This window comes from Cebidichthys violaceus, unplaced genomic scaffold (genome assembly GCF_023349555.1).
Source record: "Cebidichthys violaceus isolate CVI_PGR_0920_01 unplaced genomic scaffold, fCebVio1.0.p SCAF_24, whole genome shotgun sequence".
NCBI lineage: Eukaryota > Metazoa > Chordata > Actinopteri > Perciformes > Stichaeidae > Cebidichthys > Cebidichthys violaceus.
Window position 1 is genome coordinate 3,706,065 of NW_027176417.1, and position 16,069 is coordinate 3,722,133.

Sequence of the window (16,069 nt, forward strand, 5' to 3'; positions counted from 1 at the left end):
CTTGAGACTCAGGTTGTTTCTATCTGCCGTCAAAGGCGAAACTGCCTGCGGAGACATTTCTCGTCGGGGAGTTTCCAAAGGTGAGTTATGTTTTGAAAGACTCAACACACACAGAGGTCAGCGCAGCATAGTTTGGTGCTAAATGTGATTCATTCTGACACAGTAATCATAAATAAGGAAGGTAAGGGAGTCCTTTTATTTTCTTTTAAACAGACTCTGGTCAGTTGCAACGTCTCAACAAGTATCGAATGGATCACCGTTACATTTCATACAGACATTCATGCTCACCAGATGATGTATCCTACTGACTTTAGTGATCCCGACTTCTCCTCCACCAGTATGAGGGCGACGTTCTCTGTTTTTGACAGAAATGACTAAAAAATTGGATGCTCTTTTTCGTGAAATTTGGTACAGATTATTTGTGTCCCCTTTCCAAAACAACCCTGCATCGAGTGCGCCAGATTCAAAGTGTGTCTACAAATTAAAACACAGGCGGGCACACATTGAATTTATTACCATTTTAATAGCGTTATCTGTTAATGAGGCCAGTAGTCTGCAAGCTAGGACAACGAAAACACAACGAAAACCAAATATGTTGAAGGCGTTTCACTTTTCAACACAAACAGAACAAAACACCGATAACAGAGCAAATCTGAGCAAAGTCACAATTAGTAAAGCAAAAGTCACCAACACTCCAGCTGACGCCTACTGAAAGTCTTATCTTTACTTCTACATTTTACTTGCATCCTACGCAGCAAGCTGGATTCTATCCTTTAATCCTTTTAGGTGGTTAAGATTTCAAAAGTCACTGTCATCAAATGAACTACAGACACATACACACAGAAAGATAATACATAGCTTACTCAGATGTTTTTTTTTTTTTGTTCCCAAGTACTTTACAGTTTTTTTGATTTTTGTTTTCATGCCACTTTAAATCTGGTCCATGTCAGGGAGCTCCAGCTCCAGCTCTCTGAGGTACTGGCTGCAGTTGGGGTCGCCCCTCACAGTGGGGGCTGCTGGGATAGGTTGGCCGGTGTGGGGGTTGACGCACCAGCACTCGCCCCTCTGGCCGTGCAGAGACATCTTGCACTGGAACACAATATGCTGTGTTTATTCCTGCATGTTTTTACGCTATTTTAGATGACAACACTAAATATGCATGTATGTGTTGTGCAAAACTATGTGTAATATCAGTTTTATGTCGCACATGTTTCATTTAGATCCCCCTTTCTTTTCTATATACACACACACACAGTATTTAAATACATGTATGTGAAATAAGATGCTTTAATAAGACAAAAATAAAGCCACATGTTACTGTTTAAATTGGTGGTTATGATGCTTTACCCACCTTTTCTCCTTTCAACACCTGCATAATATCAAGTTTCTACACCTTCTCCGCTTACCACCCTGTTTCCCACAATGCCTGGAGTCACCTGTTTGAGATTATACTGCCCCCTCTTGTCACAGTTGGGGATGTGCAGGGCGTACAGGTCTTCCAGGGGACCTCGGTTATCTCTGAAGGGCATCTTGGATATCCTCTCCAGGATCTGGTCGAGGTCCTGCTGACACTGAGTCTTAAAAACAACAGCAAAGGTTATGTTAACACACCCGCATAGCGAACGCTTGGGTTTGTTAGAGTCACCAGGTTTCTGTGACAGTCGGATAAATTATGGTTGGCCTGCGGCAAAAGAAATGTTTACAATTATTCAAACCTCTGTGCATGGAGATTTGTTGTTTTCTTTGGAAAATAAGAAATCAGATCTTTTATATAACCTTTTTTCCTTTATCTATTTAAAAAATGTCCATAAGTTCAGTTAAATCCATGCACACAGCAGAAATGCATTCATCAACACCAAGATGTGTTTGCGAGGCATCAGCACATTTTTGACATGCTACATAAAATCTCACATAAAAGGCACACACACATAATAAAGCTGAAGGGGCTTTCTGTAATGAGCAAATGAATCATGTTTTCTTGCCAGTAATGAACAACAACTCTTGCCAGTGACCTCAGATTTACCTCACAATTCCACACAGCCAAATGTCTTGTTGAGACAGTTATAAGTTTTCTGGCTGAGCAATAACCTTTAACTGATTTTTATAGCGGATGGAAAATACCACGATGCCGGTTAGAAATGCCCAGAGTTCACTCGAGAGTCCCCGCTCTGGATTACGGAGCCGGTCAGGTGGATTCAATATCTGCCTGGTTGGTGGAAGAAAAGCCTTTTCATTGCGCCATGACATGAAATTGTTGTACGGTGTTTACATTATTTCCTCCTCAGGCTTTAGAGTGAATTTAACTATTACTTATCAACAGGTTCAAGCATTAACTGCACTTTGAATGATCCTCAAATAAAACACTTTTCAATGCAGCAGCCAAATATCCACAGCTGCTAAACCAGAGGGAGGCGACACTGACCTCCTCTTTTCTTAGGTCGTGCAGGGAAGTCTCTTCTGGAAAAGACTGCACCACTTACACGTTCTCTGCAGTAATTTAGTAGAAGCTGACTGTCATTATTACGCCATGTATTACAGATTTACACTATATTGTACCAGGTTGTGCTTAAGTCATTACTTATTCTAAAAGTTATTCACCGTGTGACTTCACACACAGAAGAATGAGCTCAATCAGTTTCACAGAGAGGTTGAAAAACAGTTGCAGTGCTATCGACGGAGACAAAATCTGTCCACAGAAGGACAGATAAACACCTGGCAAAGTACTTTACTGTTTTTATTTAATGCTGCATGTCTTTTGCCGATAAAGATTCAAGGGAGAGAAAAAAAAAGAATTGGCACAAATTGACACACTCCTCTTTCTCGACTTCTTCTGGTTGATTCCAGGACTTAAACTTAACATTTCTAGAGCTATATCCAAAGCGTTTCCTGTGGAGCAGACTCTGTTGTGCCTCACCTGTTTGGGCCGCACGGGTTTCACTTCCTCCACCTTGTTGGTCTTCATCTTGGTCTTCATCTCCTGTCTGTGCTGGCGTACGGCGCTCTCTTTGGGTCCCAGCCAGGTGGTCTCTTTGCTGGGCTTCCGGATGGCCGGGATCTCGCTCACACCCTGTTCAGGCAGCGGCTCCACAGCCTCGCCTGTGGAGACACGACATATAAATCCATCGAAATCTTAATCTAAGCATCCTAAATTTCTATTGCGTTGATGCATTTAGTTGTTTAAAAAAGTGCCATATTTCACACTTTAAACTACGTCTTAGCAGTGTCCCCAGAAGAGTAGAAAATAAACTGGACAGGACTCAAGGACACTATCATGGACACATTGGCTGCTGAAAGCATTAAACCTGTGACTTTTCAGGACCGTCTCTCTCACTGAGCCGCTCTGATGCCCGCTTGCTGTCACCGTGGTAATGGATTGTGCTTTTTACAGGCTGGAAGTACAGAGCTCATTTGTCAGAGCGACAAAGTAAGTGGCCTGCTTTTGCTAAAAAGGAGGAGGAGATTTCTCTCTCCGTTCCATGAGGACTAGTCGACATTAGATGGATGGGAGAGAAATATAAAACACAATTCTCTGGATTTTCCGACGTCCCTCCCACCGTGTCTGATGATCCTAATTCAAAGGTGACCAGCTGATCTAGCTCACCTGCACCCTTCAGGATATAAAAGCCCGACTCTTGCTCTTTGCTTTAGATTGAAGTATAGTTCTCGTGTTTGTGACCATTTTCCCTCATTGACCCAACTGACACTTTCACTAAACATAATGTTGGGGGGGGGGGGGGGGGGTGAAGTGTCCAAACCGCTGTTAAAGTGCTCTGAAAGGCATCAGCACAATCAATGAGTCACTACAATCCTTTCCTTTTCTCTCAGAGCGAAGCAACCACATGCAGCTCCGTTAACAAGCTTGTGGGCTCAGAGAAGTTGGCCTCTGCTGAACTTTTAGTCACAGTCAGGTTTCCATGATTGCTTTTTTTCCTTAGTGGTGTGATTTAATTTCATGAGCAGATGTTAAAAGTGGTGATAAATGAACAAAATCATCAGACATTTACACTTGCGTTAGGAAGACCTCATGATGAGTTTGACCTAGATTTGAGGTCTTCGCAGGTCCAGAGACCTGATCCTAGTCCGGCCCGGTCAAAATGATGAGGTTTCAACACATCTAATGCTTGGTGCATCAGAATCATAAAAGAAAAGGAGGTTTTTTTAGGACAAGTGCAGATGAAAACGACCAAAATTGCTCAATACTTTGGGTCCGTGAAAACCTCTCATCTAATGGCTAAATCTATGAGCGCATTAAAAGGATGTTATATTGGGAAATATATAATTTCTTAGTTTAAAGCCACTGCATGGATGAAATTCACACACATACTACAACACAGTTGTGACTTTTAAACAAGGCCAGAACTACTGCCGTCACTGAACAACAGTAAAAAATAAGGCCAGTTGTTTATGGGTTTAAATATATGGAAATAGCACTTAATGAACAAGGAATTAGTCATGTAGCAAACTAAACCAACATCAAATGCATGTCCTGTTTATGTCACTGAAACTATGTGAAACAGCAGAGTCACTGCAGCCGCCCAGTGATTCCTCCACGCTCAGTTTGACCGTCTCCCCTCTCCTTGGAGTCTTGTTAAACATCAACCTAAAAAACCCCTCTCTTCAAACAGATGGAGCAAACAATGTGAGAGGCCATCAGGTTCAACAGAACATGTTGTTTCTGACAACAGAGCATACTTAGGGGTTGAGGGTTGACGGGGAGGGGAGTGGAAAAGGAGCGTCACTCCAAACCAGCTGATTATAGATTAAAAAAATGCCTCAGAAAGCAACATGATCACATCTCAGCTCAGTTCAGCCAGTAAGAATATATTTAAAATATGTCAGGAGACTGTTTGTTTTCTCTGATTTTCATTTGAGCGTGGATTTCATCTATGCAGGAATTCACTTGACGCCTGAACGAAAGAAGGGAAATAAGCACAGACAGTAGAGAAGGTCAAGTAGTGGGCCAGAGAGTGGATAGTTTGAGTTATGCAAGGGCCAAGCTGTAACGTGCAGACTTGTGGAAAAGGCGTTTGCAGGACAGAGAATGAAAGCGAGTGTGTGTTACTGCTGCTGGTGGTGGTGGTGGACTGGAGAGGCATTCTCTGCGCTCTGCAAGAGGTAAATTTGACATCCGCTTGTAGAATATGATTACAAAAGGCCTAAGAGAGAACGGGAGAAAGGAAATTCCAAACGAAGCAATAACACGGTGCTGGCGCCTTTTGCCGTCAGATAGATCTGGTGTTGTTGGACTTCAGTTCCCCTCATGACGCTCCATCGTACTCGCTCCGGCTTTTCTTTGAAGGCTGGGTTTCTTTCCAAAAAGGGGCAAAAGTCAACTGGAATCAGGTGTGTGCTCGCATGTGTGTGTGTGTGTGTGTGTGTGTGTGTGTGCACAAAATATTAGCGGCTGGACACTTTTTGTTTTGCCGCATTACATAATCCCGACAGTATCCAAGAGCATCAGCATCACATCCGTCTTCTAAGGAAACCTGAGATGTTCACTCCAATACACAGTCTGGCCACTCATAGGCGTGAACGCACAGTTTATACTCAGTGAATACGGCGATCTCCCACTCGAATGTACACACACACACACACACACACACACACACACACACACACACACACACACACACACACACACACACAAACACAGAGGGTCAGGACCCCACTTTCAGGGGGTGCTAGGCTTCTGCAGTCCAAGCCGTTCCACAGCGGTGGGCTTGGGATCAGCAGTATCAACAGAGCAGCAGGCCTACTGTCCAGTCTACTGCTTGAGTTAATCCTCACACAATGGCTCCAGAGGCTTTCTTTCTATATCTGATCCATGTCAAATTCCCAGATGGCACGTAGGCCAGAGGTGTCATGTCTGATTGTCCAGATTCTGGTCGACTGAGCAAATGGCAGAATTTGGCCGCGGGGTGGAGAATGGAAAGGTTGAAGAAGGAAAGCCATCAGCATTCTCGCTCCATCCTATTTCCATCGATACGAACTGACACCTTGTTTTATTGTCAGACAAACTCGTCTTTCTTTTGTCTCGGCGTGCAGTTTAAAGGGACGTTGACTGGTTAGCTTAGCTCTCCAAAATTAGTGGACGTCAACGGGAGCATTTTCTCACAATGCACATGGAGCATTTGGGTAACCCTGTATTTCAACGGGTCGCTTAGTTTCATAACATTTCGTAGAGAGGAACTGAAATGTGAAATTGATCTAAGCTAAGATCACCGGTCGTTATACCTGCACAAAAAGACACCCGAGTCACTTGCAAAAAAACTGAGCTATCCCTTTAAATGTTGGAATGTAGAAATCAGGAAGAAAAAAAAGTCTTCTCTCTCAATATGGCTTTTAAGGCAGCTCTGGGATGTGAAACAGGTCATGTGCCACTTGCAAAGTTGATGAAAGGAACGGCGAAGAGTATCTGCAGCCCATCACCCACTGCACGGCCAAGTGGGACTGTTTTCCTCGAAACACAACCTCAGCAAAGTGCAGATATGTTTACCTTCCAGGCTTTCTGGCCCGCAACAGCCATCTAAAAGCAGGCTGTGGACAGGCTCTGGCACGTACGTACACACCGAGGTATCCGAGGCCAGGCATCTTGCTCTCTACCTGCACCGCTGGGTGAACTCTGGGGGGACTGTTCAGGACCTAAACTAGGACATGGATTGAGGCAAGCTGGAACACATCAAACTTGTAGCGCATCACATGCATCTACTACCACAGACAGTCATTCTCAGCCGCTGTGGGAGAGATACGAGGGATGTGAGTGGACCTCTGGGTTAGATAACGTCAACGTATATCATTCAACGTTAGTCAGAGCAGAACAATTTAAAATGAGGTTATATTGTCTTAAATTGCCGGATTTACCGGAAGATAACGACGACAACAACAAAAAGAAGAACAACATGAGAATTAGATCAGGCATCAAAAGTTCCACTCCCTTTTTTTCTAGGAAATTTGGTCGGGAGGGATTTGCAATATAACTTTATAACTTTACCAACTAATTTGACTTTCAATACCGCAAGGGTAAAAAACATAACTCACTAGCCTTAGAATAAAAGCATTCAGAGACTATGATTGCACAGCAACTGAGAAACTCGGTCCTGTTTTGAAAATATGAACATCTCTATCCATAAAGTGAGCATCTGTTTTAATAGAAAGATATGGTGGGGGAAAAAACCATCAATGTGCAGAACCAACATCTTTGTTAACCATGTGGATCCTATTGACTTTAGTCATCCCTCCCAAACTTTTCCATATTTTAGTGAAGCATCTCAACTGTTGAATGAGTTGCTATGACGTTTGCTACAGCCAATCATGTTGCCCGGAGGATGAATCCTAACAACTTTGGTGATCTTCCTGGCGGACTCCATCCTCACCGCCATTAGGATAACGGAATAATTGATAAGAGCGCGTTCATGTACTTTTTTGAATGCAAACAAAGGTTTTTGCAGATAAACACACTACTCTGCAAGCTTCTACAGTGTACCAGCTAACAAAGTGAAGTGTGATTGTATATGATGCAACAAGTTTTTTCCAAACTCACCATGTAAAACTCAGCAAGCTAAGAAATTGTCCCTCTCCCCTGCATACGTGCCCTTCCCCTCCAGTGTAAGTAGCCTTTCAGACAGGGTTTGTATTGTCTTGAATCACCCTTGTCCAAAAAAGGAGGGTGGGACGTTATTCTGGATCTCAATAGGCACGAGGAGATTCTTGGCACGACTAAACGTGAAGTCGACGCCTGGAGGGGAGATGGCACAAAACGCCCCTGTTTTTGGAGAAGCCTGGGATTATCTGGGAGCTATTTCAGTCCTGCGGGCTCCGTCTGGATGCCCCCGCAGGTACACAGGAATGCCCCTCGTTAGCTAACAATGTGATTCCAGCGACCAGACGGCACAGGAGTTTTCCACTTTTCTTTCCACCTCGTTTTATCCTCTTCATAAATTTTACAACAATATTGAAACAAAAAGACTTCTCGTTGTCAACATGTAAAGCTGAATCTGTCCAGGTTTGGACGAAATGGCAATTTTGAGGAGTAATAACCAATCAAGTGTATCCATTTTTTTCTAATTCATGAGATATTCAAGCTACCACCTGAGGGCTCTGTTTGGACTTTGTTAATCAACTTGTTCCCTGTCGAGGTCACATATGGTACGATCCCAGTCATAACAACTAAAGGCCCTTCCAGGCTGATTAAAGAAACCTTTATTTGGGTCCAGGTTTCCCTGGGAACAGAATATCAAGTGATACTGTGCATAAACAGAGAGGCTAGTGGGAAAGTTGTGGGTGTTAGTTTGGAATAGGGAGGCATTTCAGCTTAAATTGTAGGAAACGTGGAATATTCATGTTATTAGTAAAAGTCTGAAATTGAAATGCAAATATACTTTGTTATATTATTGAACTATTCAAATGTTAATCAGTTCTTGGGTTCATGAGGGAGTAGCTCATTGAATCCGCCTAGTTCCCCACATCACAGAGAAGGATTTAAATCCATGAGATATCGTGATAACGCAAGATTTTAAATTGCATGAATGTGTGCAAACATCTGGATTAAGAGTTAAACATCTATATTCATCTATTCTAAAATATGCACATTGTTTGAGACACTTCTTGCACAGAATTAAGCCAAAACGTGACACATTTTTTGGAATCTATTGTGTCAAATCCTCAGTGCAGTTGCCTGCAGTGTAACACGTGGAGGCAATCATTCGTGCAGCACACACAAACACACAAACCAGAGTGAAGGCCAAAAGGGAGGTAATCACAGGGTTTGGTTTTATGCATTTTCATATATTTTAATGTTTTCAATTCAGATCTTCTGATGGATCCACATGTCTACATGTACCCATCCAATTCAAGTCTGGTTTAGGAGTGTCACAGAAACATCTCCATCTGCATCTTGCAGCCCTACTTACGACACACTGTTCACTAAGACACTTTCAAACGCCTTACTTTTGATATAGCAAACGTGAATGTCCATCATAAGTGAAGTTTGACTGTGGCCAAAGCCTAATAAACTTCCTGCTGAGCTAAACAAGACATTACTGCACTCTGGGGACTTCATTATAGGAGATTTATGAAGCAATATCAGTTTCTTACTTTCTGAATTACTAATATGTTGTAATCACTTGCTTTGGCCATTTAAAACAGGGAACTAAAAAACCGCCTGTGGCTTTGAGAAGAAACTAAGCCAGTACATTTCATCCAATCGTTTTATTAAAAACTAAATGAGTTCATTACTCCACTATTTTTAAGCCTCACTCATAAGTTCTTTAATGTTTGGTATTATGTATTGTATGCAATCTCTTTGTAGACACTTAAACAATAAAGTAACTGTAATATTGAATAAATTGAATAAATACTTGAATGCAAATATCAGAAAACTAAATGTGTAATCTCTCCTACATTTCCATCCTTCCTCTCACTGTCTTTCCTCTTCCATGATCATTCTAGGGACAAAAGAATATTGGCTCTGACCTTTGACTTCTTTGGTTGTTTTTCGTGCTGATCCAGCAGTTTACAAGGATTCTGCTGCTGCTGTCATTGCAAGTTGCGACGGATACGACCATCAGATCGATTCTTAAAACGCAGTAAATGCTGTAACGCCTCTGTGAATTTCAGCGTAATAAGTTTTACAATGTGTTATTTGTGTCCAAGATATTTACTTGGACTACAATAAGCAAGAACAACAGGATGCCAGGATGTTGAGGCTTATAAACATCCAAATAAAGCAGCTGCAAAACTTCACCCTTTGATTCTTTGCCCAGGGTTTCAAATCCACTCCAGAGTCACTGCTCCCCCTGCTCAGCTAAACACAGCCACTTAATTATTGTATCATAATCAGCCTTTTCTTCTGTCATTTACACATTAATTCCTGGAACAAAGGAGCTGCAGTGGGACGCAGCCAGAAGTTTCCCCTCAATCTTCCAACAGCCGCCGTGAGCTGAGCTCTATCAGGGATTTCATTACTTCCTCTTTTTGTATCTGAGAAGAATTTTTGACAGGAAATCAGGTCTGTGCAGTCTCAAATTTGGCCAACTGGAAAGCAGGAGACTGACAGTAAGCATGTGTAACACCAACAGTAAGTTTATTATGTTATATTTATTGGATGGGCAACTTATTGTGAAGCTGAAACAGAGGTTGAGGACCCAAGAAGAAGAAAGTCTGGTGCTTCCTGTTGATAAAAATGTGTTTCTTTGATCTTTTGACCTGGATAAGTCTGTACACTTCAGTTCGACCACTCCCTGTAACACTCTTCCATCCTCTTTTATCTATCCAGCCTGTCTAGGCTTTTAGCACACATCTAACTAAATCTCCAACCTTTCAAACTGCGAGGCGGAGCACAGCCTGAGCCAATCCTGAGGAACAATCAGTGACACCAAACAAATTGCCGTCTTGCAAGCAAGCCTTTACATGATGTTCTTGCAGTTTGCCCTCATGTTTTACTCTTATGCAACTCTGCAATTCACACCTGTTTTATTGCTTGTGTGTTATTGTTTGAAGGGCGCTGTGTGTGGTTACATAAATGTGGAATTGACTCATTTGTGGTTTTTAGATCACAAACGTGTCACAAACATTTTTTTGCACTTTTTGTCAGAGTGCTGGAGAGTGCTTACTGAGTTGCAGGGGTACTCTTCTGTAGTTTCTCTACGGAGTCCGCTGCCAAAACAAACACGTGTCAGTCTGGAGGTAAACTCTGACAAAGCACGGATTTGTAAATGAGTAGAAATCACAGCGAGGCTGGCTCCGCTGCACACTCGTCGACTGTGTGTGTTTCTGCAGCTTCGAAAATCAGCCAATTAATGAGGAGGGTTACTTTTCTTTCTTCTCTGCGACCTGTCCTTATTCAAACACAAGCCACACGAGCCTTGCCGGCTCCAGGCCTCACGAAGCTTTATTGTGAGCCTGCACATACATCCAGCTTGTTTTCCGGGTAGACAGCCCGGTTAATGCAGTCACTGTCAACACCACTTTATAGCTATTTCTGGTCAAAGCCTAAAGTCCACTTTTCCAATCAATGCTGCATTCCTCCTGCTGTCTCTCTCCACTCCTTTCTCTCCACTCCCCTGTGGAAATGTCAACATCAATACTATGATGTTTTCTGCAACCATCCCACTGAGTAATTTCTGGGAATCTTGCAGGCCACTACCTTGTTCTCTGTCACTGTGTTTTAAAGTGGGGATACTGGGAGAGACTGGAGGTTCCAGCTGTTTTGGAGCATAGCTGAGGTTAAACTTGGGCTGGGTGACTGTTCCTTTTGTTTCTCTCTCCCCATGCACATTCACAACACTATAAACAAGTCAATGCAACACAGACTTTAACATGAGTGTAAGAATACCTCATGCAACAGGCAGAACAGAGGTCCTTACTGCAGACGAGTATGCAGAGCAGCATACTAATGCAACAATAGATGCAACAAAGTGCTGAGAACACAAACTTCCAGATTATTTCAAGTCTGTGATGGCAAAGGGCATAAAAAGGCTCTAAAGGGGCGCGTAATTGTCGGATGCACTGCAGACACTATAAATAGAATGCATGATATAACGTGAACATATCCACTTGTGCAAAATGGTGACACAGTTTTGGGCTCAGCCTTCATGACAATGCAAAATGTCTACACTATTCCTCAAGCTGCCGTCTAGACAGTGTCATTAAAAATTGATAGAAGAAAACCAGATTTCCAGGAAACAGACTGACCGCTGGTTTGCTCCCGCTGCTCCTGGCTCAAAGTGGCCGTCTCGGTGTCCACTTTGCGCCGGCACTGCCCCTGGCCCTGCACCAGTTGCTCCAGGGGAAGCTCCGAGTCGGGAGTCGGGTAGCATCGCAGACCGGTGGTGCACCTCGGGGTGTACACGCCGCACATCTCGCCCTCTTGTCGGGCGCACACGGGGCAGCACCCGCAGCCGGGTTCGCGCACTATCTCTGAGCAAGTCTCGGTGAGCCTCGGGCACAGCGCCTGGCGCTCCGCGGTGCAGCCGGGGCAGCGGAACACCATCTCGGCCAGGGAGGCACCGGCAAAAGACGCGGAGAGGATCAGCAAGCTGCACGCGTACGACAGCATTGTTAAAGGCATGAGGGCTTTTGTCATTATCATGGGGCGATAGAAGGCAATCCCAAGTGGAAGAAAAGGGGAAGAAATGTGCACGCGAACAGGTGAAGCCGGGGGCTGGGAGGTCTGCTGGGTCCTACAAATTCCCAGGTTTGCTCTTGGGGCCACATGTGGGTGTTAATATGGGAAGACAGAGGATTTAGTTCAAATGTCGTCCTTTGGCTGTGCTAAAACGTTGGAGGTAAATTACACTAATTCCGTTTTCCGTATGTTATCCTAAAGTTGGCTGGCCCAGAAAGAGAATAAATGGTCCTAAAAGTTGAAGTGAATTGGCTGAATTAAATGCATTTGATGTTCTGAGAATACAGCCGTCTGATTGGACTAAAATTACCTTTCAGTTTGACCCATACAGTCTATGGGTTAGATCCGCTGCTAATGGCTTTTCACTTTCTGCAGCAAGTACTGCCACTGAAATATTTAAAAGTCTTTCCTTTTGACAAACATATATTGGTCACACATTTTTTAATATTAAATCAAAGCCTCATCATCATCTTCTCTTCTTCGATCCTGACCCCTGACCTCTTTGTGGTCAAGGGGAAAAGAACTTCCTCGAGTCAATTATAAATAAAACTGCTTTGCAGAACAGAATTCATAGAAATAGAAGTCGATGTGAAACTTGAGCTCGTGCTCCAGTATCAAAAACAAGGCAGTAAATTATAGCTCCCTGGCTGGAAGACTCTGCATTGCCATACATACTGTGGAGTGTTTGTTTCAATCAGCGCAGTCTACCCCGACTCCCAGAATGCATAAATAAATAAACAAACAAACAAAAGGACTATGTGCAGAGCATTCCTTACATGGAAAGACCTCCCCACCGTGGCAGACATGTCCATTGACACTCAATTAAAACTTGCCAGCTGCTACCAACTTATATGCCTGTGCACAGTAATGCTACTGTGCACGTACTCAGCAATGTTTCCTATCGATCGGTGAGGCCAAGCCTTGAGGTGTCGCGCTTACCCACCGAACAAGCTCCTATTAACCCTGTCCAATGCGGTACACTAATCGGTGTTTATCCAAGTCCCCAGAAATAGAAGTGGCATGTGTAATCTTACTCCGCAGATTTAAATGTAGATTATTTTGTTTTGTGGGTGCACCCTGATTTAATGCTATTTGGCCCTATTCACGATCGGCATCCTGGCTCACCTTGGGGGGCGTGAGGAGGGAGAAAGGGCACATTGGAAGCTGTCTTGTATCTCAGGGGTGTGAGTCAGGAGGATGCCCAGAGGGCTGTTTGCACATAGAACCTCATATGTCATTTTATGAAACCATGGGTGGAAAAGCAGCAGGATGGCCACTAGCTAATAGGCCTAAGAGGCCGCAGTATCTGCCCATGTGTGCAAAGTAATCCCCACCAAGGTCAGTTACTTAAATTCCTCCCCGTGGAACTGTAAAAACAACCTCTGGATAAACTCCACATTGATAGAGGAATGGCATCACTGATGTGCTGAGGGCACATACAGTACAGTAAGTATACAGAGAGTGGTTTATAAGCCAGAGCTCATCTTCTTAACCAGAGAACAGCAAGTCCCCAATACTCTGCCCAGCCTTTTAACCAAATCGCAACATTTTCCTTTATGTATGATAACAACTAGTTGTTGTCAAGTATTCATTATACAGCAGTAATGGATGCTTCATGATGGGTTATTGCTGCTGACACATCAATAGACACTTAAAAATGTCTTTAAATCTGTTTACAACTGAAGTGGGTTATACATTATCTATAAGTTGCTCATAAATATTAAAAAGGAGTTGTTCAGATGAAGTGTTACAACTCATACACAGCATTCATTTATAAATTACATGATGTAATTCGCACAGGCTGATGCTCATCAGCATTTTTTTAGCGCCTACACTAAATTAAATATCAAGCTGGAAACATTTGTAAGTTTCACTCTTTGATATTCTGCCTCAGCCACCTCCCTGTATCGGCCAAACGTTTGAATCCTAATCAATCGAGTGGTGACGTAAACCGCTAACTCGGTGATTAAAGATGGAAATGCTGCACTTCATCCAGCCTAATTTTGAGCTGCAGCCTCTCGGCAGGCCTTCTGGAAGACAGCTGCAACAATGGCTGCAGCCTGTTTAGAAGTAAGAATGCTGCAGAGACTGTAGTGTCCTGGAAACCTTTAACTTATGATGCAAAGCTTAAGCCAATAATTTCACATCTGTCTCTAAATCCAAAATGCATATTCCTAAAGCAAACACAACTAAGTGTATTAGTGTAATTTTGGCTCTATACTTGGTTCTTATCAACCCAAACAGGTCCCTAAAGACATCCCCATGTTCATTTTTTAGGTTTTGATAATGAATGAGTGCACTGTTTAGTGTTTGGCTTTGATTATACTTAATTAAGGCTCCCTTTGCTTGGACTACTGATTAGATAACTAGAGGCAATGAGTCGAGGGGTTGAAAAGTAATTCATCATCGGATTAGTGGGCCTGCATGAAATGAAGTCAAACGTACAGCATCTAAACAGCTGGAGTATGTGTTTATATCCTCAACTAAAATGTTGTAAAAGTTTTTTATTTGAACGCAATAGGCCTACTTCAAGAGATCATACGGGCAAGAAAACTGTCAAACTAGCTTTCATTCATGCACAGTTAACCAACTGGTGTAATGTGCAACATCTCACCGAATGGAAATGTTTACCAAATTGCAGTACATAAATCCTTACATGGAAATGTTCGCATCACAAGTCCCAAATGGAAAAATGCTTATGTGTGTGCGTGTGTTTTTTGTATGTGTGTGTGTGTGCCCAAGTGTAAGTGTGTTTGTTTGCGCCTAGCAACAAGTGATGCATGTTCAAATTAGGAAAGTTCTTGCTTTATTTGCTCATGCAAATCTTTGTTGAAGTGTCTGTTATGGAGCCACAGCGTTACGTACCGCTCAACGAAACACTGCTCTCCTAATGTGTTGAGTTAATGTGTGGGTTTACGGTCCAGAAGTTGAAGCTCTCCGTCTGGTTGTATGCTGATGTCAGCATTACACTATTCATAGACATTGCAGTTTTTCCTGTAACAAAGTTGATACCTTCTTCTTCTAAGCAGTAGCACCTAACAGGCATTTACAGTCTTTCTACTATAGCTTATACACGAAACAGAAACAAGACGTTTTGGTTAAATCTGTTTTATTCAGAAATCAATGCACTTTCTTCAGCCATGCAAACCAAGCATTAATTATACTCACTCTCCTTGGCCAACCAGTTACCCAGCTCTGTTTTTTATTGGTGCCATGACTCGGATATGGTTTGACCAACAGCTGCCAACAGGCAGATGTGGTATTAGACTCAAGTTGGTAAATTTTGACTGCTGGCATTTATCAAAACCACGAAGCCTGCGCTTTCTGGCTTGGGTCTTAAATGCTCTGAGCAGCAAAAGGTGTAGTATTGGACCCTGTTGAGTCCATACATTCAACATTTGAAATGCTGTGTTTGGCTTTAAGGTTGAAACAAAGATCTCATGTTTGCTTCAGGCTGCATAAAAGAACAAAACACTGTTCTGTGAACCTTTCATGCATGTTGCAGATGCTCACTTTTCTAACATAATACGGTTGGGAGGATTTGCTGGTCGTAGGGAGGACTTCATTTGACGTTTTCATTTGCACTGCATCGCGTCTGTATTGTGAAGTCTGGGATCCTTGCTAAAGTGCGTCACCTAGTGGCCACCTGCAGTAATTAAACAAGAGCAACTCACTGAAAAAGCAGCACAGAAATCTACTCATTTAGTGTTATTTTGAGATTAAGCTCATACAGTCGGTTGACTTTATATGTGAAGATTATATTAGCATTTTCTAACAAGAAACAACGTTTGTCAAGCAGTTTTGTTGAGTCAGGAGGTTTATTTATTTATAGGTTTAGTTTATTCTCTTTGGGAATTTAAAGCAGTAGGTGATACAGGTCTAATTAGAGGCAACAATAAACAAACTAAACACTGTCATTTATTCTTTGTGTATTTGACAGTTGAC

At 42.7% G+C, this 16,069-nt stretch overlaps 1 protein-coding gene across 1 annotated transcript; it reads right to left on the reverse strand.

The window, feature by feature from the left end:
• Positions 1-503: 503 nt before the first annotated feature.
• Positions 504-12,167, reverse strand: igfbp2a (insulin-like growth factor binding protein 2a). Its single transcript, XM_068719309.1, has 4 exons — positions 11,692-12,167; positions 2,915-3,096; positions 1,437-1,577; positions 504-1,089 (listed from the first exon to the last, which is right to left on the reverse strand). Exons 1-4 carry the CDS (start codon positions 12,086-12,088, stop codon positions 931-933), a joined length of 879 nt encoding a protein of 292 aa, XP_068575410.1. The 5' UTR covers positions 12,089-12,167; the 3' UTR covers positions 504-930.
• Positions 12,168-16,069: the final 3,902 nt, after the last annotated feature.